The sequence below is a fragment of the Melozone crissalis genome, unplaced genomic scaffold, assembly GCF_028551555.1.
Source record: "Melozone crissalis strain CALT ecotype California unplaced genomic scaffold, PUWL_Pcris_2 ptg000016l_1, whole genome shotgun sequence".
In the NCBI taxonomy this organism is placed as follows: domain Eukaryota; kingdom Metazoa; phylum Chordata; class Aves; order Passeriformes; family Passerellidae; genus Melozone; species Melozone crissalis.
The window spans coordinates 7320715-7341689 of record NW_026535794.1 but is presented as its reverse complement, the minus strand read 5'-3'; the positions used below and the strand labels follow the sequence as shown (position 1 = coordinate 7341689).

The following is a 20975-nucleotide window of genomic DNA, read 5'->3' as shown; positions in this document are numbered from 1 at the left end:
AGGGAACTAGTTCTTATATGGGCTTCCTTCACATAAGAAGTTTCTGACTAAATTTGTATTTGGTAATCAAAGATCGCCCTATTCTAAAACTCCAGTGAGCTTCACACCCAAAATGGCAGCATTTGGTGGAATGGAAATGAGAGACAATTTTTATAAAATTAAACAGAGTTCATAAAGAAGAATCTCAGGGCTCTTTGGAAAGCAGAATCTTATCCTGGGATCTGGCCATGACTGATAGATTTTAAAACTTCAGTGAGGTTTTGTTAATTGGAGCAGTCTCCTATTGCAATCTGTTTCAATATAAGCCTGTATACAGAGAAATTAATATAAATAAAAAGAAATAATTGAAATCTTCAACTCTTCAGGAAACAAAACCAAGAGTAGAAGTTGCAGTTGCTAGGTGTTTTCTCTCTGCACCTCAATGGTGGAAGAAGGAACAAAACCAGGCACTATCCCCCTGTGATTCCAGAAGCTGCAGCCATCATCCTGTCCCATATCCTTGGGGAAGTCCAGACTGAAAAGACTGAGCAGTGCTGAGATGCTTGAAAAATTATTTGGGTTGTGGCATGTAACAAACATCTATTCATTAAAGCCTTGCAATTGTGACCCAGCCCTTCATCTTGCACAAGATCTATAAAAAAGGCTGAGTGACTATAAATGTGTCCCTTGGAGCAAATTATGGAAGACATTATAGGAAGACTGGTTTCTAGCCAGCTTTTCCAGCTTAATGAATTCCTTTCAAGGATGTGTGAAAGCTCCATTGAGACCAATGGTGAGTATCCTTGGACTCCTCCAGGAAGATTTTATAAGTGGTCTCAACTATTGTATTCTTATTTTTCTTCTATTTTCAGAGAGCAGTTAGAAAATTGTTTGAAATGGTAAAGCTCCAGTTCAAGCACTTTTCACTGTGAGGACTGACCTGACTGATCCATGAGGAGTCAGGAAAAGGCTCTTGGGCAGATCAGTTTTATCATGGTATCAATAACCAGGAAAACTACTGGAATTTGTGTGCTGACCACTCTGGAAGAGATAAAAAATGCTTTTCTGCACCTTCCATGCTGAAACCTCACTCATTTAATTAATGTACAGAGGTGGATTTCCAGTGTGTTCCTACAGACATCAGCTATACATGGACCTAGAATGGGAATACTGAGACTCAAGGAAGACTTTGCTCAGATTTAATACCTGTAGGTACCTTTAATTTCTGATATTTCCTGCAGCAAAAGGACTTTATTCCACACATTTATTATGTTATCAGCTGACTTCACATATTTTCTGTTTCTCCATTAACAGAGTGAGGAAGATAATGATCTGCAGTGTTTCTCTCTCTAGAGACTGGTTTGCTCTCTCAGACTCCGTGCCTTCAATCACTCCTGCCCAAGATGTTGGGATGAGTGGGGGAGGTGAGGGAGAGAAATTATGAGTTATAGGGAGAGAGCCTACAAAGGGCAGTCAATGGAAAAAAGAGGGATGTTTCATCTGGGGAGGAAAAGGCACAGAGCAATGGGGGGAAAGATGGTAAAGAAACAGAGCAGGGCATAATAAGCAGGCAGAAAAGATGGGAGATGAATAAATGGAATAATAAAAAAGAAAAAGGTGTGAAGTTTTAGCTGAAAAGTTCATCACCAGTCCTTTACTTGTGTGACTTCCCATCCAGCTGTACTGGAATATCCTGATATTCAGCTTTTTGCTTGGGTGCAGAGCAAGTCACAAGGCCCAGGCAGTGAACAACTGCTCCACACTTGCCAGGCCAGCTGCTCACACTCTGCTGGACCTTGTCACACTGACCCCTGGAGCTGCTGTGGCACCTCTGTGAAAAGTGCTGCACAAATGAAAACTCTTTTTATCATCCAAAGACAGAAACATCCCTAAATAAGTGTTGTCACATCTAGCAGGAATTACAGACAAGTACTGAAATACATGACATTGCAGACAGGTCCACAGGCTGATGTCAGGGCAGCTGGCACCTAAAGATCCTCCTGGCCTGGGATCAGAAAGGCCTAAAATATTCTGTGTTTGTACAGAAAAGTCAGGAATCTGCTTCTGCCTTGATTCATGGGCAGAACCATCCTTCATCCAGTTGGGAAAGCTGAGCCATGGATTCTAAGCATTTCCCTATTTTATTGTTTTTCAGACTACAAACAGAGGCAAATTAATTCCCCATGTAATTCCATTGAAATCTAGTACATTAAATGAAGGACTGCATTTATTTAAGCCTGTACCAATATTTATGAGATGAATTCAGGCCCAGAATGTGTTGGCTGATGGCCTTTTACTGGGAGAGGAACAGGATTGCTTTAATGGAAAGACTCCCCAGCCACTGGGAGTGACAGTGGGGACTGGGGAGGAGGACAGAGAAGAAAAAGGGCAGAACAGAGTGTCAAGACCACAATAATTAATGCTTAGTGAGGCAGAAAAGGAGACAGACCCAGAGGACAGAAATCCAGCTCTTTAATTCATATATTGTGGAGTTTCAAAGTCAAATCAATGGCTTTAACACAGCTTTATCTACACAGGTGCCACAAGGAATTCACACACTTTCTGTTATTTAAAAAAACAACAACCAGCATTAAATTGTCCTGCCACAGCAACAGGAGTCCTGCCAGACTGCCATGGGAGCAGGGACAATACAGGTGGGAAAAGCTTTTAAATCTTACTCATTTTAGATTTCAAAAATACAACTGACATTGTTATGCCAGCAGCACAGGCCTGCATAGGTGAGAGCAAGAGACAGTCGATTTCATACAGGGTGATTATTTGGGTGTATTTGAAAGCAATTACAGATACCAGAGCTAGAAAGAAGCTGGAAAACATCAAAAAGAAAGTTCCCCTTCACAGAAACTAACATATGGAAGATGCAGCCCCTTCTGATGTTTTGTGTAGCCCTTTTAAAGTTAGTTAGAAGTTCCTAAGGCTGAAGAATACACCTCCTGGAAGACAGAGATTTTTCACAGCCCTTTAAATTAGAGGTAAAAGAATGTAACTCCACAGGCCTAAATAATGTGGTTTGTGATACACAGAGATGTGTGTGCCCTCTGAAACACTCAGCAAAGGGATCAAGAGTCAATAATGGCTTCTTCAGCTTTTTATAGGGGAAGCAGTTTAGAAGCAAAGTGTCATGGAAATCACCACATGGAAATTACTGCTGAATTCAGGGACAAAATCATTAAAAGGAGCAGTGTAGAATAATTTGAACTTCTTTAATTCTTTGAAAATGTTATCCAATTTTAGTTTGGCATCCTTTTATATTTGTGGAAGAGAAACCCTCCCTTGTTACTCTGTACACTCAGGTAGTATTTGAGCCTCATGGACTTTCACCTTTTCTTTGCAATTAGGTTTTGTCAGTTATTTGTAATTTTGTCACCTCCAGAATGGATTACATCATCATTTAGGGCAAGCACAGAGGGACCTTTGGCACCACCAGTCTGTGACTGCAGAGGAGTTCTGACCAATGTGCCCACACCCCACTCAGACCCCACCCATTGCTTTGGACACCCCTCCAGTTCTTGGGGAAATTCATACTTTTAGTGATATACTAGGAAGTCTTTGAAAATTTAAAACTCCATTTAAATATGGTGTCCCCTTCAAATTTGAGTTGTTGCTGTTGGGAGCTTGGTTTTTCCAAACCCAACAGCTGAGTATTTTTGGTCTGTACATCAAATTCTGCACTTGGCACATTCTGGGCACTGTAAGTCAAACCAGCTGTTTTCAATGTTACTGAATTTCCATATTTGCATTTGTTTGGTTCTTTGTCCCTTTGTTGCTGGATTGGCAGGGGTGGGGTATTCCTGGTTTCTTGAAGGAGCTTTACAAAAGGCAGATCATCTTCCTAGACTGGAAGTCAGAACATTCCAGGTTTTACAGGTTTTTATGCACAAACCTGCCAGTCTGTGGGGACTTAGGAGTGCTGCAAAACCTCTCATCTATGTCAGCACAAAGAGCATTCTGAGCCCTCCAACATCAGGAAAAGTGTTCCACACCAGACCAATCCCCTCCAGAGCAGGCTGAGCCCTGAGATGCTGCATTACAACAAAACAGGAAAATGTGCATGTCTGAAAAGGGAATTATCACTGTGGTATAATGACTGCTATGCCTCCCTGGAAAATGCAACATGGTGTGGGACTTTGTTCAAGCACTTTTTTTCCCAAGCTGCTATTGCCAGCTCCAAATGTTCAAGAACTACAGTTTGACCCTCAAAATCACAAGCCTGTCTGTGAAACGATAAATGTGGAGCTCTTTTACTGTGCTTTCTGGTTTTTGAGCTGTTAGGGTGCACCTGGGTCACACTTGCAAGCTTTATACTCTAACCATTAGGACTAGGAACTTACTTTAAATTAAAGAAAGAGGAAAACTGAGTTTCTAACCTCATTACACAACTGTAGTAGCTGGAGTGTAAGTGAAACATCAAACATCACAAGACTTGTGATAAAATCATGAGTGCTGACAACATCAATTTAGAGTAGGAGGTGGGATAGCAGGGGAAACTCAGGGCAAATGGATTTACTTTTTATCTTAATGTTTTTACAGGCTGTCTACTTTTATCTTTAATCAGAAGTTTTCAGTGGCAGTTCTTTCTTCGTGTATCTGTGCATGACATTAAAAGGTCACCTCTGCATTAATACCTGATGCCATTTGCTAACTGCATCTCTCCATCAGAGATTACATGAAAAGGCAGGTGTACTGATGCTACACCTGGTGCTAATATCACAGCAAAGAGGAATGATGGAAGTCCAGGTCATGAGTGCATGGGTAAAACGGCATTGAGAGGGACTCTAGTCCCCTGTGATGTGAAGAATACAGGATGTTTCTCAGGGCTCTGATATTTACTGCCTGAGCAGAGAATACTGTATGGAGAATTTGCCAGTAAAGCTCCACAATCTCTGTGGAATGGGTTGTTTTAAGGCACTGCATGTTGGATTTTTTATGCCTGAAAATTACCTCAATGAAAAATAATATGAAAAGTTACAAAGGTAAGTATAGTTAAACCTTTAATTATAATAAATTGCCTGTAATTAAGCCAAGTAATTAACGGATCACTATGATTATAGATCAACAGACTGGCCAGATCAAGAATTCAGGTCAGTCTTTTGTGATGCCAAAGTGGCAGCAGTGACAAAGTAGTCAGCTGTCCCTCCACTATTATAGGCAGTTTCCAGACCATGCTTTTATTGTTTGAAATGCTCCAGTTTGAGGGAATTGTGCAGTCACCAGTCCTTCCAACCACATGCAAAGAGTTGTCAGTGGCAGGTTCCTTGGTCACCCACCTGCTGCCTCTTGGTCTGACCTGTCACTGATCTGAGAGTGCCAGGGCAGCAGAGTGGCCAGAACAGGGAATACTCATTCCCTAAATTCAGAACAGGGAATACTCCTGCTCTACCATCATAATCCTGGGATTTAAAGAAGGGAGCTAAGCCTGGTCCAAATGGTCAGTTTGCTTCAGCTGCTTAGCACAGCACCAGGGGTACAAGCAGAGTGCACAAATGAATCTCATGGTGACAAGCCAGAGGTTTTTATATGACATAATGCTGATATAATATATCTTCCACTCATGAAACCAGCTCCAGATGCATCTGGGTGGGACTGAGTTCTTTAGTTCAGGGGTGATTATGTTGCTAATTGGAAGGAGAGACACAGCCCCTGTGTGAATCAAAAGGAGGTGTTGAGGGTCTGTAGTGTGGCCAAGGGATCCAGCCCAGTGCTACCCCAGCAGGTATATAACAAAATCAGAATATTCCACTTATTCCCCCCCAAAACATCAGAAACCCAGAAAATTCAAGACAAGTATGCAAAATTCAAAAATCCTAATAACATCAAGTTTGCTCTGATGTGATACATAACCACATGCAACTCACAAGCATGAGAGAATTTCATAGTTCATAGTCTGAATTTGGGAAAAAAAACCCAACCAAACAACAAATTTAGAAGAGAAATTACTTTTAAAAACGTGTTTCAGTATGTTTTTGTTCTACATATTGCTACAGGAATAGGGTTTGACCTGTTCATTCTCATGCAGGTGATTTGGCATGTGGTCTGATTTGACAGATTTCATCTTGCTACAAAACTCGAGTGCAGAGGTCAGAGAAGGAAATGCTTTGTCATCCCTGCCTGCTTTCGTGGGGGAGCATTGAGGTTTGCCTTCTGGATGTAAAATCTTACCACAGAGACAGAAAACAAGATTGGCTAACCACAATGACTTGACTCAAAGAATTAGCCGCTCTGACATAATGGAGGCATTCCTGAAAAATCTCAAGTCAGAGTTCTGCCCACTTTTGTGAATAAATAGCAATCAAAAAATCTAGGGCAATAAAACTCCATAGGCATCTCAGAATTTTATTTCAGCCAGCATCAATCTTCCTTCCCTTCAGACAAGCTAAATTATACCGGTAAATCAGCGACATTAAATCAGTCAAACCAGCTGAATGCAAAAGCTGAGGGAACAGGCCAAATTTGAACTGTGTATACTGAGAGACAGAAAACTGCTCATAAAGTTAAATCTTAAATAAACATGAACCCTTAGAGGGGGTACTCAGGGAAAAGGAAAGACTGCAGTCCAAAACTTCTGAGAGGCCTCTGAATAAATGTACAGGGGAGTGGGAAATGGACTTGGGTTTCTCTGTGCAGCTTATGGAGCCAGAGCTGTAGAGGAGCTAAATCAGACTTACCAAGAGGACAGGACTACAGGCACAGCCTGGCAGGGCTAACCACCAGGAGCACTCCCAGTCTGGTGGATTCTGTAGCTGACACTGCTGGGATGATGCTGTTGGAGGCGCAGGATCCAGCGTGCTCCAATCATCTGCACAAAGTAGGACACAGCCCCTCTCCAGGGACTCCTGCATGTCACTGCAGTGGTGAGGACGTGACATCCCTGCCTTTCCAGCAGGACCCTTCCTGCAGGGACATCCCTGCCTTTCCAGCTCAGGACCCTTCCTGCAGGGACATCCCTGCCTTTCCAGCTCAGGACCCTTCCTGCAGGGACATCCCTGCCTTTCCAGCTCAGGACCCTTCCTGCAGGGACATCCCTGCCTTTCCAGCTCAGGACCCTTCCTGCAGGAACATCCCTGCCTTTCCAGCTCAGGACCCTTCCTGCAGGGACATCCCTGCCTTTCCATCAGGACCCTTCCTGCAGGGACATCCCTGCCTTTCCAGCTCAGGACCCTTCCTGCAGGAACATCCCTGCCTTTCCAGCTCAGGACCCTTCCTGCAGGGACATCCCTGCCTTTCCATCAGGACCCTTCCTGCAGGGACATCCCTGCCTTTCCAGCTCAGGACCCTTCCTGCAGGGACATCCCTGCCTTTCCAGCTCAGGACCCTTCCTGCAGGGACATCCCTGCCTTTCCAGCTCAGGACCCTTCCTGCAGGAACATCCCTGCCTTTCCAGCTCAGGACCCTTCCTGCAGGGACATCCCTGCCTTTCCAGCTCAGGACCCTTCCTGCAGGGACATCCCTGCCTTTCCAGCAGGACCCTTCCTGCAGGGACATCCCTGCCTTTCCATCAGGACTCTTCCTGCAGGAACATCCCTGCCTTTCCATCAGGACTCTTCCTGCAGGGACATCCCTGCCTTTCCATCAGGACTCTTCCTGCAGGAACATCCCTGCCTTTCCATCAGGACCCTTCCTGCAGGGATGGAGACAGGGACATGCTGGCTGCCAAGTCACCGCTGTGGCAGTGAAACCTCCCTGTTGGTTTAAGCTGATTTGTGTGGAAGATACAGGACCAGGAGCTGCTGAGCTCCAGGGCAGAGTGTGTTTGGCTCTGCTGATTATACAAGAGGGACAACTCAGTAATGGAACCTCCACTGGCTGAGGTACCCATGGAAATGGTGACCACACTGTGCAGGATCATTCCTCAAACCCTGAGAGACTCCAGAGGTTCAGGTTCTCTTTTCACCAAGGCCAAGGATGTGTCTTACATCACCCACATCTCTCCCACAGCTCCCAAATCACACAGGACATGGGGTTTGAATGCTCCAATACAACATTCTTCAAGCTTGCCACATCTGTAGGAACAGGATGGCTCAGTGCTTTGTAGGTGCCCTGGAACAACCTTTCTTCAGAGCAAATGTTGGAGAGACTCTAATGAAAGAACACCCGTGCACATCCAGACAGCAGAAACCAGTAAGAAAATCCTGATTTTCTCCTCCTGTACTGCAGATCAGCTCCAGGAGGCATTTTGCTGTTCCATCCAGTGAGGCAGCTGTGGCTGGGATCTGCCATCCCCATACAACGATTTTGAGTGAGGTTTTCTCAAGGAGTGCCCAGAGATGGAAAACTGAGCTTGCCTTAAAGCAGAGCTCACAACAGATCTCCCTCTGCTCTACTCCTAGACAAGGGACATCTGAACTTGTGTGCAGAAAGCAGCTGCAAAACAAGGCAGAAAGGGGCTAAGAATGACTTGAGATTACTCATCACTTGGGATTCCTTTGATTTCCTCTCACAATATGAAACAGCAGAGGTGGAGCAGGTCTAGTAGATCAGTGAATGCATCTTGCTTGAAGAACAGGATTAATATCTTCCCACAGCCATCCACAATGAAGAATTCTTCCGTTGCCAAAATAATTCTGTGCTGAACAGAGGAATCCACAGGTGGGAAGCAGTTCTCAGTGAATTTGCTTTCTGGGTACTTAATAACTGCACATATTCAACAGCATCATTCTCTGAAACAAACAAGAGCATTTTTTCTGTGGTGCCCTCCTGCCTGCTGGCCAAAGGGATCAGAATCCCCAGTTCTGTTCCTAAAGGCTGGATCCACACTACCAACTGGTGGGTTGATCCTTGCCAAGACATTTTTAGAGGAATTATAAAAATCCCTCATACAGCGGGGAATTATATGCAGTACTTAGGCAAAACAGGCATTCCATTTATAAATATAATTACTTCTGCTATTCTATCAAGAAAAAGAATGTAGTAGTGAGGGATACAACAGAGAAAATTATTTATGTGTTGACACTTGACAATATAAATAGAAAACAGATCTGGCTGGAACTAAGTGGGAAATGAAAAAAACATGAGAAAATATGTAACTGAGATTACCAGTTGGGGGGATAATTTATGACCACTCCTAGTGCATTCTTTCCAATGGAAGTGCAGTCCCTCATTTTGCTTTATGTTTGGACTGTAATTATGTGTGCACTTAATTAGCAACAAATGCACGAGCTTACTTTGTGTTTTTTGGCAAATTATCTTCTTTTGACTGATGCCCTGAACACTACAAAGCAGGCACTGCTCTGCTGTGCAAAGGAGGGAACAGAAGATGGCTTGGACATAGTCCCTGTGCTTTAGTGAGCTGGAGCACAGGTTGGGGAAGAAAGGACAGTGCCATTCACACTCACAAGCAGTGACTGGATGAAATATTAGGGATGAAATATTAGGGATCACACCTTAGGGATGATTCTGCCCCCATCTCTTGTATTCATGCTCATTTTGCTCAGGCTGCTTGCCTGGGTTTGTCCATTACTGCACGTCTTCTGCTTTAGATTTGGGAAGAGTATTTTTCTCCAGCATCTTCATTCTTAATATTAGTGATTTATCACATATGGTGCACTATATTTTTACAAAGCTGTGAGATACCATGGTGATTAACACCATATGAGAACCTAAATAGAAGGGAACAGGATAACAGAAATGTCCTCCCAGCAGACACAGGGCTTTGGCTTGTTTTTAGAGACAGTATCTCAGCTGCATGATTTTACTCTGTACATAAGAATTCTAGGAGTTCCATAATAGAAAACTGTACTTTCCTTGACAATGTTGCAGAGAGAAAAAAAACCCCTCATGTTTAATTTCCCTCTAGCCTTTAACTAGGATTTTCAGATCGATTTGGAGAGATTGATTATTCTAACTCTTTTGATCATACAGATTTATTACTTTGATTTAAGAAGGCAGCAGAAAAAAAATGTAAGAACCACAAGTATTACCCCTTGTGTTTATACATGTACATAGATGAATTCTGGTAGGAATTTCTGGTAGGAAAATATCCCAGCTTCACACAGCCTTGCAAACTTGTCCTGCCAATATTGCAGTCCCCACACAAAATCTATGCACTGAATTGACATGATAATGAGAAACTAATCACATTTTACTTACCCAAGCAAACACTGTGAAATCTTGGAGACACTGAAGGCTGCCTGAAATAACACAGCAGTGCTGGGCACGGCACAGCCCTGCTCTGTCCTCACCCACCTGGATTAGGGCTGCCACTGGGAGAGCCTTCCCCCTGCACCACTGGATCCAAAGCAAGGGTTTTACTGGAGTGTGGCAGCCAGCATAGAAGGGAAATTGTCTCTGGGCATGGGATAAACCAGAAAGACAGCCTGGGGATGCTGGAGAGTGTCAGGGTGAATCCCCTGTGGTACAAATGTGCTGGACATGAGCTTTGGGCTCCCATGGAACACAGGCAAAAGTGTGGAGGAGTCAAAGGAGTGGCTGCAGGCTGGGCATCCCTGGGTACTGCTTGATTCCCAGAGCCAGGGCTGGCTGATCCTCCAGGGGTGCCAGGAGGGCTGCAAGGAGCGTGGGGAGAGGAGCATGAGCAGCTCCACATGCATCTTCCCCCCGAGCAGCGCAGCACAGGTTAAATTAAAAAATGCACTGGGGAAAAGGTTGTTTCTCTAAAACTGGTCACTAGCAGCCAGGCCCCCAGGGATGCTCTCCTTGCCTAAGGATGAAATGGGATTATGATGGTAATGTTGGCTGCAGTGTAATTAAAGTGGTGTCAGGACTTTCATTAAAAAGTGTGTTTTTGTTGAGGGACTACGGCTTGGAGAAAATTTTTGCTTGAGGCTGAAATATTACATGGTTCTCAGCCAGAAAACACATGCACAACCTTTATTATATATGTAATTCAGATCTTTAGTCTTGGCTGTGAAGGCTCTGCTATTGTTTCCATAGGGGTACGTAGCTAATTGGTTTAAACATTTAGTTATTAAAGAAGTGAAGGGCTGGATTCTGTTCTGGAACCCATGTAAGGGACAGGTCCCCATTAACTGTCTGCAATTAACTCCAAAAACGAAGGCCAAATGCTGCCCTCCTTGCTCAGACACACAGTGTTATTGAAGTAAACAGGATTGGGCACCTGTGTGCAGGTGTTTGTCTCACTGCAACCCAAGGCCTCTCCCACACTGTAACAACTCTACTGAACATGGGGCAGAGATTATTTCCTTGCAAAACTGGTGATCTATGGCAAGCTTATTTCCAGAAACAGAATTTAAATTCCTATGATAATGGTATCATAGCACCCAGGATCTCAGAGAAGAAACCACAACCTCTGTGCACGGGGTTCTGTGCAAAACACAGAATAAAAACCCAATACATTATTGCACACCAACAAATCCTTTCCCCCATTTCACAGCCAGGTTTGTATTATTTCTGTTAAGTAATCTGAGTGTAACACACCACTCCTGCAAACAGCAAACACTGCTCAGACATTTATTTAACTTTCTGCATGATAAAGTCCCAACTCCACAGCAATCTATTGTCTCTCCCCAGAGGTGCACACAAAGGGGTCAGCTGCTGCCCTGGGTTCTTGCTGCTGGCTCTGGGGTTTTTCCATCTCTCTGCACTGTTTGGCACGTACTGCCTTCAGGTATTAATCTGATTTTCCTCAAACTATTAGCATTCTACCTTTTTGGATTAAAAGCCCCATGTAATTAACAGTATGTCACAAAATATAATTTCTCTGCTGCTCACCACCACATAGATAAAGAAAAGAATACTAAAGTTTATAACATTATGGTTTCATAAATGTGTAAACCAGACAGGAATTCACAAAGAATGGAACAGAAGTTCCTAAGTAACTTGTAGATATTTATGTGACTTCACAGGGATGCTAAAAAAAACACATAGCACAGTTCATTGTTTCTTCTAAGAAAAAGTTATATAAATTGCAAGTTTGGGAAGAATTTAAGCATTTCTGCAAATGTTTCAAGACAGAACAAACTTTAATCAGGAGGTAGTTGTCTTCAGTGAACCTACTTATGCATCTAGTTACTTATCTGCCTAATTTAGCATCCCCAGGATCATGGCCTCAGTTTGGAATAACTTAATGAATTTCAGTAGAGTGCCTCAGCTACCACTTGTAAAAATAAGATGATTCAAATGCAAATAAGTGCAAACATGTGCAAAATTAACATTCCTAATAGACAAAGCTTCTCCATATAGGAAGGTATTATTAATGCTACTACCAGAGGTAGACAAGCATAATTCTTCATATGGACAAACTCACTCAGAGTATCTTTTCTTGATTTCACTAAATAAATAAAAGAAATTGGACTTAATCTAAAAAAAAGAAGAAAAAAAGCCAGAAATGCCAGGATGAGTGAGTCTACATGAGGGTTATACTACAACCACTGGTTTAAAATTCACACTCTGGCGTGCACAAAAAGAACATTTTTTTATGAAGATAAAAGCCTCCACGTGTAATAACTCGATATACAGACAAGCCCTAGGGGCTTGCATCTTGAGCACTTAACATTTTTGGCCTCATCTTAATGGATAAAAAAGGTGTGTTTCTCAGTCACATTAGCCCAGTCAAAGGAGCTTAATATGATGAAAAGGCCTTAGGGTTTGGTGAGGCTGAGGTGCAAAGGTGTGAGGCAGCACATCCATCACAGCCTGGGCACTGCTGCCTTCAGAACACTCTGAGAGGGCAGGGGCAGCAGGGACGGATGGGGAGCAGGGAGGAATGGGAACTGGCAGGGATGGGAAACAGGCAGGGATGGAGAGCAGGGAGGGATGGGGAGTAGGGATGGGGAGAAGGCAAGGATGGGGAGCTGGCAAAGATGAGGAGCAGGCAAGGATGGGGAGCTGGCAGGGATGAGGAACAGGGAGGAATGGGGAGCTCACAGGGAGGGATACACAGCAGGCAAGGATGGGGAAAGGCAAGGATGGGGAGCAGGGAGGGATGTGGAACAGAAAGGGATGGAGAGCTGGCAGGGAGAGGGAGCAGGGAGGGATGGAGCTCACAGGGATGGGGAGCAGGTGGGGATGGGGAGCACGGAAGGATGGGGGAGCATGCAAAGATGGGGAACAGGGAAGGATGGGAAGCTCACAGGGATGGGGAGCAGGCAGGGATGGGGAGCAGGAAGGGATGGGAACTGGCAGGGATGGGGAGCAGGCAGGGATGGGGAGCAGGCAGGGATAGGGACAAGGCAGGGATGGGGAGCAGGCAGGGATGGGGAGCAGGCAGGGATGGGAACTGGCAGGGATGGGGAGCAGGCAGGGATGGGAACAGGCAGGGATGGGAACTGGCAGGGATGGGGAGCAGGCAGGGATGGAAACTGGCAGGGATGGGGAGCAGGGAGGGATGGGGAACAGGCAGGAATGGGAAGCTCACAGGGCTGGACAGCAGGGAAACATGGGGAGCAGGGAAGGATGGGGAACAGGCAGGGATGGGGAGCCTGGCCTGTGTCAGCCCCATGTTCCTACAAACTCTGGATCTGTTTGCATGGGGTGCAGCTGCTGTCCAACAGAAGTCAGGATATTTCAGGAGGGGAGCAGGTGAGAAAACATGAACTAGAATGAAATGTTTTTTCCTCGTGGGCTGTGAATGTCCCCAAAGAGAGCAGTGAGATGGATTCTAGGCAAACTGGACCTCCACTATGTGCACTGCTCCAGAGCCCCTGGTAATTCTGGGATTCTCCAGCTGTCGGGGAATGCTGCTCAGGATGAGAAGTGAGGCTTTTCCCCCACCATGGCAGCAAAAAGCATCTCCCCAAACTGCTGGGAAAGTCCCCATTGCTCAAGGAAGGGTGTGTGTGTCTCATACCCACTACCCAGGCTGGGCTGCTGCCTGAAGTAAGGCAGATCCAGGGGATGACAAGTAAGCAAAACTGATGAAAAGAAGAAACAAACATTTCAAGTTTTAAACTAGGCTTCCACAACACATTGGTTAGCATACGACAATTAGCATATGCTAACATTTTTTGTAGCTCAGCCAAGTTTAGTACAAATTAACCAGAAGTCACGTATTTGTATGATGTAATCCTGATTTTGTCACTTGATTTAGGCTTTGTCTAGAAGTCTTTTAAATAATCTTGGTCTTGGCTTTTTATTACCGAAGAAAATCCAGTAATTTGGCTATTTCTGGACTGCTTGAGTGAATATAAATGCAGATGTAAAAAAAATATCACAGGCAGCTGATGTGGTTGCTGCACTCAGCTGCCCCTGCACCTTCATCCTGAAGTTTGCTACAAGGAGAACCAGATGGGATGTGCAGCAGCACCAAACTGTCTGCACTTTTCAGAGCAGCACACTGAAGTAAGCAGATGTTGAACACAGTCAATTATCAATTTAGCACAGGGTAAGACAAAGTGGTTCAATATACTGAACATTTGAAATGTTAGCATGATGCTGATGTAGCTTAAATGCAGCTTTTGTGATAACTTGGATGTGTCTGCAATGGGAACAGGAGTGCGAAGAAAACAAAAATGAAACTTTTATTTGGTTCATGTAGAGTGATGGATGATCATTAAACTGGCAGAGTTCTGAATAAATGTCATAAACCAGAAAGTATCTGGATCCCATTCCTGATATAATCCAGAATAATTTTCTTATTATTTATGTTCCATACACCACTTTAGTAGTATAAAGACAAAATTATATTTACATTCCAGTTGTCATTTTCCTTTAATTGTAACAGAATAATTTTCCTTAACTAGCTGATTTGAACAACATCCTGTCTTCAGCTTCTTCTGTTATGAAAGTATTTGTTATTAAGCACACTGGGACAATTTAGGATGTTTTGAAGTTAAAACCACTAGCATGCCTTGTTTAATCAGAACTGCAAGGATCTCACTTACATTTCAGAAACAATTCCAAAACTACAGAAATGTTTATTTTAAGGAAGGCTAGAATGTAAAATTCTAGTTGAAAGTTTCAACACTGCCTGCCCATGAAAGTTTGAAAAAAACCAGGTGTGTCAGCTCACCTGAGTTAGTTTACAATGAACTAGAGGATCTCTTGACATTCAGTAAAGCAGATTACCTGTTCATTCAATATTATATATTTGCTCCAAAAGCATGTGTTTTCCAGACAGCGAAAATTTATAATAGGTGGTTAGTGTGGCCAAGGTATAAACATAAAAATTTTCCTGACAGAACTGTTCAAATATCCTGAATCAACAGAGCACTCCCACGCTGGATTTATGTGTGGTGACACGTCTCCCAGCTCGTCCCTCTGCCTGCTCCGAGTGACAGCAAATAGAGTTTGCTACAATTCCATCTCCGCCTCAGGTTCCTGCTCTCCAGCCTCTCTCAGTCCTGCTCAGCTCTTCACACCTTTGATTGCCGCGGCAGTGGCTGCAGCCCTTCACAGCACAGACCTGCCCAGCTGTGTTTGGACACGTAAGGAGATAAGGCACAGCAGCAGAACTCATGGGCTACGTCCCTAATTCTCTCCTGTGCTAGACCACACTACACCAGTGTTGACTTAGTTCTGCCTCCACTCCCATTTTATATTGTGGTAGACACATATACACATGATTAATGTATTAACAAAGAGAAAAAAGTTAAAAAATTTGAATTACACGTTTTTGTATAAGACACACGTCCCAAAGCTCAACCACTGGAGGTGATCTAAAGGTATTAAAAACGTTTCCATGAGGGGACTGGATGAACAACACAGGGACAGGTGAACCCAGAGATTTCTGGGATCTGCCCTGGGATGTGGCAGCTATTCCCCACACACCAAGCAGTTGATGAGAGCCCAGGGTGTGCTCACATGTCACAGCTCCAATCAATTTGCACACGCAGAGTGGCTCTGACACGTCCGAGGCTCTCCCAGGCCGTGGCGCATGAGCGCTGGCTCGGCTCACGCACAGCCAGCCCGTCAGGAGATGGCCATTTGTGTCAGCAGACCAGATGGCAACCTGGCACCCCCAGCAAATGCCACACCAGCCATCCCACTGGGCAGAGGCAGTGGCCTTTTCCTTCCCTCTCCCTGCCCTTTTTCTCTCTACTCCACCCAAGCCTGGGCCTGTGTAGCATTAAACGGTTTCAGTTAAATTACGCTCACTTGCCCAAGTTAACAAAATTTGAAGGCACTTTATTTTGTCAGACAACATGTAAACACATTAAAATCCCGTATCTGAAACTGTATGAGCAGTATACCCTTGCTGTCATTTACAGACTTCATAACACAAACATTTTACTCAGGATGTATTTTTTTATTTGGCATAAATGAGTACATCTTCAGTGAGAGGGCCAAGAAAGCCATACCAACAATCCACCTGCTCTCCTTGCATGGTTGAACAATAGGGATGGCTCCATATAATTTTATATGTATGTAAGTGGAGACAAATGTATTACTTTCTAATGTATTTCATACATTATATGAAAATGTCACAATGAAAATGTCTATTTAATTACTTGGAAACCTAGAAAAGGAATCAACAAAGGTTTTGTTATGAAAAGGTTCTGAACAAAACAGGCCAGCAAAAGTCCTATTTGCCACAGCATACCATTTAATTTTGTATTCTGACGCTGACAAGTGAAAAATTGAGGAAGGAAAAGCAGTGTAAAGGTCTGGATTGCTTCGTGTTTATTTTTACTTTACAAAAAACAGCGACTAACATCAGCCCCTCCTTCCCTCTTTGTACCTGAGTGATACCCCAGGCCATTTTATCAACTGGGATTCAAACAGAAACCCAAAGGCCACGGGTAACGCGCTCCGTGCGGGGCTCCCGGGCTGTGCTTAGTCGCACCCTTGGGGCTATCGCTCCCCACCACGTCTGTGAGTCCGGCGAAGTTCCCGAACCCGCCCGCCAAGCGCGAGTCACCGCGCCGCTCCTCTGTCCGTGCGCGCCGCTTCGTGATTCAGCATCCGCGCCCCGAACCCGCTCCCTCCGCTGCGGCCCCGGCAGGGAGGGAAGGAGGGAGAGCCGGCCGGGCTGGGGCCCCGCAGGGGCGGCTCAGGGGTGCCCGTGGGGCGGGGGCCCCGGGCCGGCGGCCGCGCTCCGCTGGAGCCGCTCCCGCCGCGGGCAGCGGAGCGCGTCGGGGCAGCGCCCGGAGGAAAGTCCGGGGGCGCGGCCGCTTCCTCGCCCCGTGGCCGGACTTTTCTCCGGCTGCGAGGCCGCGGCGCTCCCCCGCCTCCCCTCGGAGCCCGAGTCCCCGCTGGCCTCCGGGACACGTTAAATCCCGTGTAATGAGGCTTAACCCCGCCCCGCAGCCGGGCGGGCAAGCAGCCAGCCAGCCGGGCCCCTGCCCGGGGAGCCCCCCCCGCCCCGAGCGCCCGCAGCTGTTCCAGCCGGAGCTGCTGGAAAGCGGCCACGCTCCCCAGACTTTGTCTCCCTCGCACACAGCGCTGAACTCTGCTCCCTCCCTCCTTCCCATCCCCCGGGGCGCCCGCGGCTCCCCCCGCCTGCACCGCCCCGAGCCGCAGACGCGCGGCGGGGGGAAGGGGAGCGCTCCCGCCGCCGGGCTCCGGCCGCCTCCCCGGGGGCTGCGCGGAGCTCGGGGGGAGCGAGCGCCGCCGGGGCGGGCACCGAGCGCTGCCCCCGGAGCCGCGTCCTGCGGAGCGCAGCCCGTGTGCGGAGAGCGGCCACTCGCAGCCAGGAGGGGCTTTTCCTTTTCCACGGGGAAATAAATAAAAAGAAATAACAAGGGCGGGGAGAAGGTGGGGGAGCGCTGGGGCAGCGGCCGGGGCGCGGTGCGGGGTGCGGTGCGCGGAGCTCCCCGTGGCGCCGCGTCCCGTCCGGGCCCCGCTCCGCGGTTTCCCCGCAGCCCGGCGCGGCCCCAGCCCAGCCCGTGAGGTCGGCGAGGCGGCGGATGGGTGTCTGCGCCGGGGGACGGGCGGTGGGCGGGCGGGGCAGGCGCAGTGTGGGGCCGCGGCAGGGGAGGAGGAGGAGGGCGGTCGGTCGCTGTGTCTATGTGTCGCACTGACGGGGGGGAAGGGAGTCGGGGAGGCGGGGGTTACACACCAGGGCAGCGCCGGGATCCCTTCTCCACCCCGCGGGGAGGGGGCAGGGCGCCGCCTCCTCCTCCCCCTTCCTCCTCCCCCTTTTTCACCCTTCCTCCTCCTTCTTTCCCCAAAGTTAAACTTCCTGCTCCCGGCCCGGCTGGGAAGGGGACGCGGAGCCCGGCCGGACTCAGCCCCTCGACACACACAACAGCTGGAGCTGTCAAAACTTCCTCCGCTCGGCCTCGGCCCCCGCCGCCTCCGCCGCCGCCGCCCGCTCCTCCTCCGCCCCCGGGGGCTCTGCGCGGGGGGAGGGCGCAGGGCCAGGGTACAATGAAGCGGCGGCCGCCGCAGCCGGGCAGCGCAGCAGCCGGAGCCGCCGCCAGCGCCCGGGGCCTCTGAGCGGGGGCGCCCAGCGGCGGGACCAGCCGCGTCTCTGTCGCTCGCTCTCTTCACCTCCCCCAGCCCCGAGAGACCCCGCCGAGCCCGGGGAGGGTGTTATTGTGTGTGAGACCCTTCCTTCCGTCCTCTGCGCTTTCTCTTCGCCCCCCCCCCCCCTCCCCTCCTCCTCCTGCTCTCCCCATGCTGCTCCCCCTGCTACCTGTGCTGGTCGGCGGCGGCTGAGGCCAGCGATGCGAGGCGGAGGTGGAGGAGGCGGAGGTGAGGAGGAGAGGAGCCGCGGGAGCAGGAGGAGCATCGGGATCCCCATCACCATCCTCATCTTCATCCTCATCATCATCATCCATGTGTCTCTCTCGTCCTGCTGACTAGGATGTCAACGGAGGACAAGAGTCTGGTGGTGGCGGTGGTGGAGCCGCCTCAGCAGCAGCAGCAGCCCCCCGAGCCTGGAGCTCCCCCCCCAGCAGCAGCAGCAGCAGCCACAGACAAAAGACCTAGGGGCCGGCCTCGCAAAGATGGCGCTTCCCCTTTCCAGAGAGCCAGAAAGAAGTAAGTTCAGCGTTTGTGTGTGCGAGGCAGAGAGGGGCCGGGGCAGGCGGCCAGGCGCAGGCAGAGCTGTCAGTGGAGACTCGCTACTCGTCGCCCCCTCCCTCTGCCTAATGCCATTTTGAGAAGGGCCCTTCTTTCTTCTCCTCCTCTCCCCTTTGCACTTTCCCCTCCTCCTCCTCCTTTTTCACCTTTGTCTTCCTCCGCCTGCTCTCCCTTTTCCACTTTTCTTTCATCATCCCTATTCCTTTCTTCCCCTCCTTCTTCGGAGTTTCTCTTTAGCTCTTCCCCCTCCACCCTCTTCCTCCTTTTCCCCTCGCCTTTGCACCTTCCCCCTTCTTTTTGGGTCCCTTCCCTTCCAGGACGCTCTGCTGCCTTCAGCGTCGCCTGGGTTCTCCCTGTGCGCTGCCGGTAGTTCCTCGTCGCTTTCCCTCGTTATGCCCCCCCGTTCCCCTCCTCTTTTTGGGAAGGAAAACACGGTTCTCGGCGGGTGGCGGCGAGGACACCCCCGCACCCCCCGCGCACACGCAGAGTTGAGGCAGGAGTTTCTCGGCGGCGCGGGGGGAGCTGTCAGCGGCCGCCGCACGGAGGGGACGCGCCGGCGGGACGGTGCCGAAGCACAACAAACACACGGAGGGAGGGGGCGGAGGATGGCGGGGGGAGCCCGTTCCCAGCCGCTGGCAGCTCTCCCTTGGCCGCGGCCTCTCCCCGCCGGGGGCGCGGGCGCTCGCTCGCCTCAGCGCCCCCCCCGCCCCGCCGGGCGCTCCTCAGGGGCCGCCCCGCGCCCGCAGCCTCGGGCGGGGATCCCGCCGGGCCGGGCCGGGCCGGGCCGGGCAGCGCTGCCCGCGGAGCGAGCGGGGGTGGCCGCGCTGCCGCTGCCCGGGGTGCGGGGCCGGGCTGCCCTCGGGGAGAGGCCCCGGGAAGCGCCGCTGCTGCGCTGGCTCCGCTCCCCGCGGGTTATTTTTGAGTAGCATGGAGCTTGCCATGGCATAGCTGATGGCAGCGGTAATAGGGCAAAGCTGGGCGGCACGTTTGGCCAAGGAACGTCGGGAGGTGACCAAAGCAGCCCCTGCGCTGTGCGCGCTGTCCCAGCCTCGGGGTTCAGAGGTTGTTCCCTTTGTTTTGGGGGACGCGCTCGGTTTTGTCACTGCCGTGTTTGTCCTGGCGCTTCCCTGAACGCCCACCCCAAACATCGCCGCCGCTTCCCGTGCCGGAATCATTTCGGCTGGAAAAGACTTTTAAGGTCAAGCCCGACCATAAGGTCACAGTGGAAGTCCACAACGTGACGAGGGATTCTGCTGGGCTGGACCTGACCACATGCGAAGACCGTGCATCTTTTATATGCGTTTGTTTTTACAAATACACGAGTATCCCAGGATAGAACTGTCATTAGTTTGGGATACGTGATTTTTTTTTGTTGTTGTCATTGATGAAAGTTTGCCTGCCAAGATTTTCATGTCCCCTCTGGTTTTGGGGAAGGTGTGTTGTTTACAGCTCCCTCTTTTCATTATCTTTTGTATTTTCCTGATAGAATTTTTAATATAGCGGTCGTTGAAAGTAGTTGGCAAACGTACACGTGGTGAAGTTCTTGCATTCATCTCCTTTATGCTTAGCTTTACATACTTTGGTTTTATTTTTACTTACAGAATCCAAACCTTGCATAGGAAACCTTTGAATGTTTTATTTTGAGGGAAATTTTTCTCAAGAAAAATGCAAATTCACCTGAAATGTACCAGTCTGCCCAAAAAACCTAAATAGTGTTACGTGTGAAAATTGACATACCTTGTTAGGCCAGTTTGAGGTTGTGTATGCACTCTTGAGGGAAATAAGTGTGTGTTAAAGAGGTAATTCCTTGCCTTCAGTTAGGTTTTTGGTGTCATGGGAATGTTGTTGGCTAGGTTTAGGAAGAAATAAAATATTCCTGTAAAATATGAGCTTATGCTGACATGATTATAAGTGTTTGTGTGAAAGTGGGAAATTAAATTAGCCGAGACAAAAATTAAAATGAATCAATACTCTTTTTGTTCACACTCTGATTGTTCCTGGCTGGTGTGGTGCTCCCTGTTCTGCTGCAAACATCTTTCTGCAAATCCTGTACTTTTGGTAAAGGCATTATGACATGGCTCATAAATGCTTTTGAA

General features: G+C 48.1%; 2 protein-coding genes across 8 annotated transcripts in view; one reads left to right on the top strand and one right to left on the bottom strand.

The window, feature by feature from the left end:
• Nucleotides 1-18509, bottom strand: part of ACTR3B (actin related protein 3B) — a 103473-nt gene extending 84964 nt beyond the window's left edge. The window contains exon 1 of the mRNA XM_054273851.1: nucleotides 18491-18509. The gene's annotated coding sequence lies outside the window, so the exon portion shown is untranslated. The remainder of the gene's footprint in view (nucleotides 1-18490) is intronic.
• KMT2C (lysine methyltransferase 2C) overlaps nucleotides 18482-20975 on the top strand; it is a 188356-nt gene continuing 185862 nt past the window's right edge. For 6 of the 7 annotated variants that reach the window (XM_054273845.1, XM_054273848.1, XM_054273844.1 and 3 more), the window contains exon 1: nucleotides 18497-18837. In XM_054273845.1, the coding sequence (XP_054129820.1) occupies nucleotides 18662-18837 (176 nt within the window). In that variant the 5' untranslated portion in view covers nucleotides 18497-18661. Of the gene's footprint in view, nucleotides 18838-20975 lie in introns of all 7 variants that reach the window. The other variant, XM_054273841.1, reaches the window with a different exon arrangement.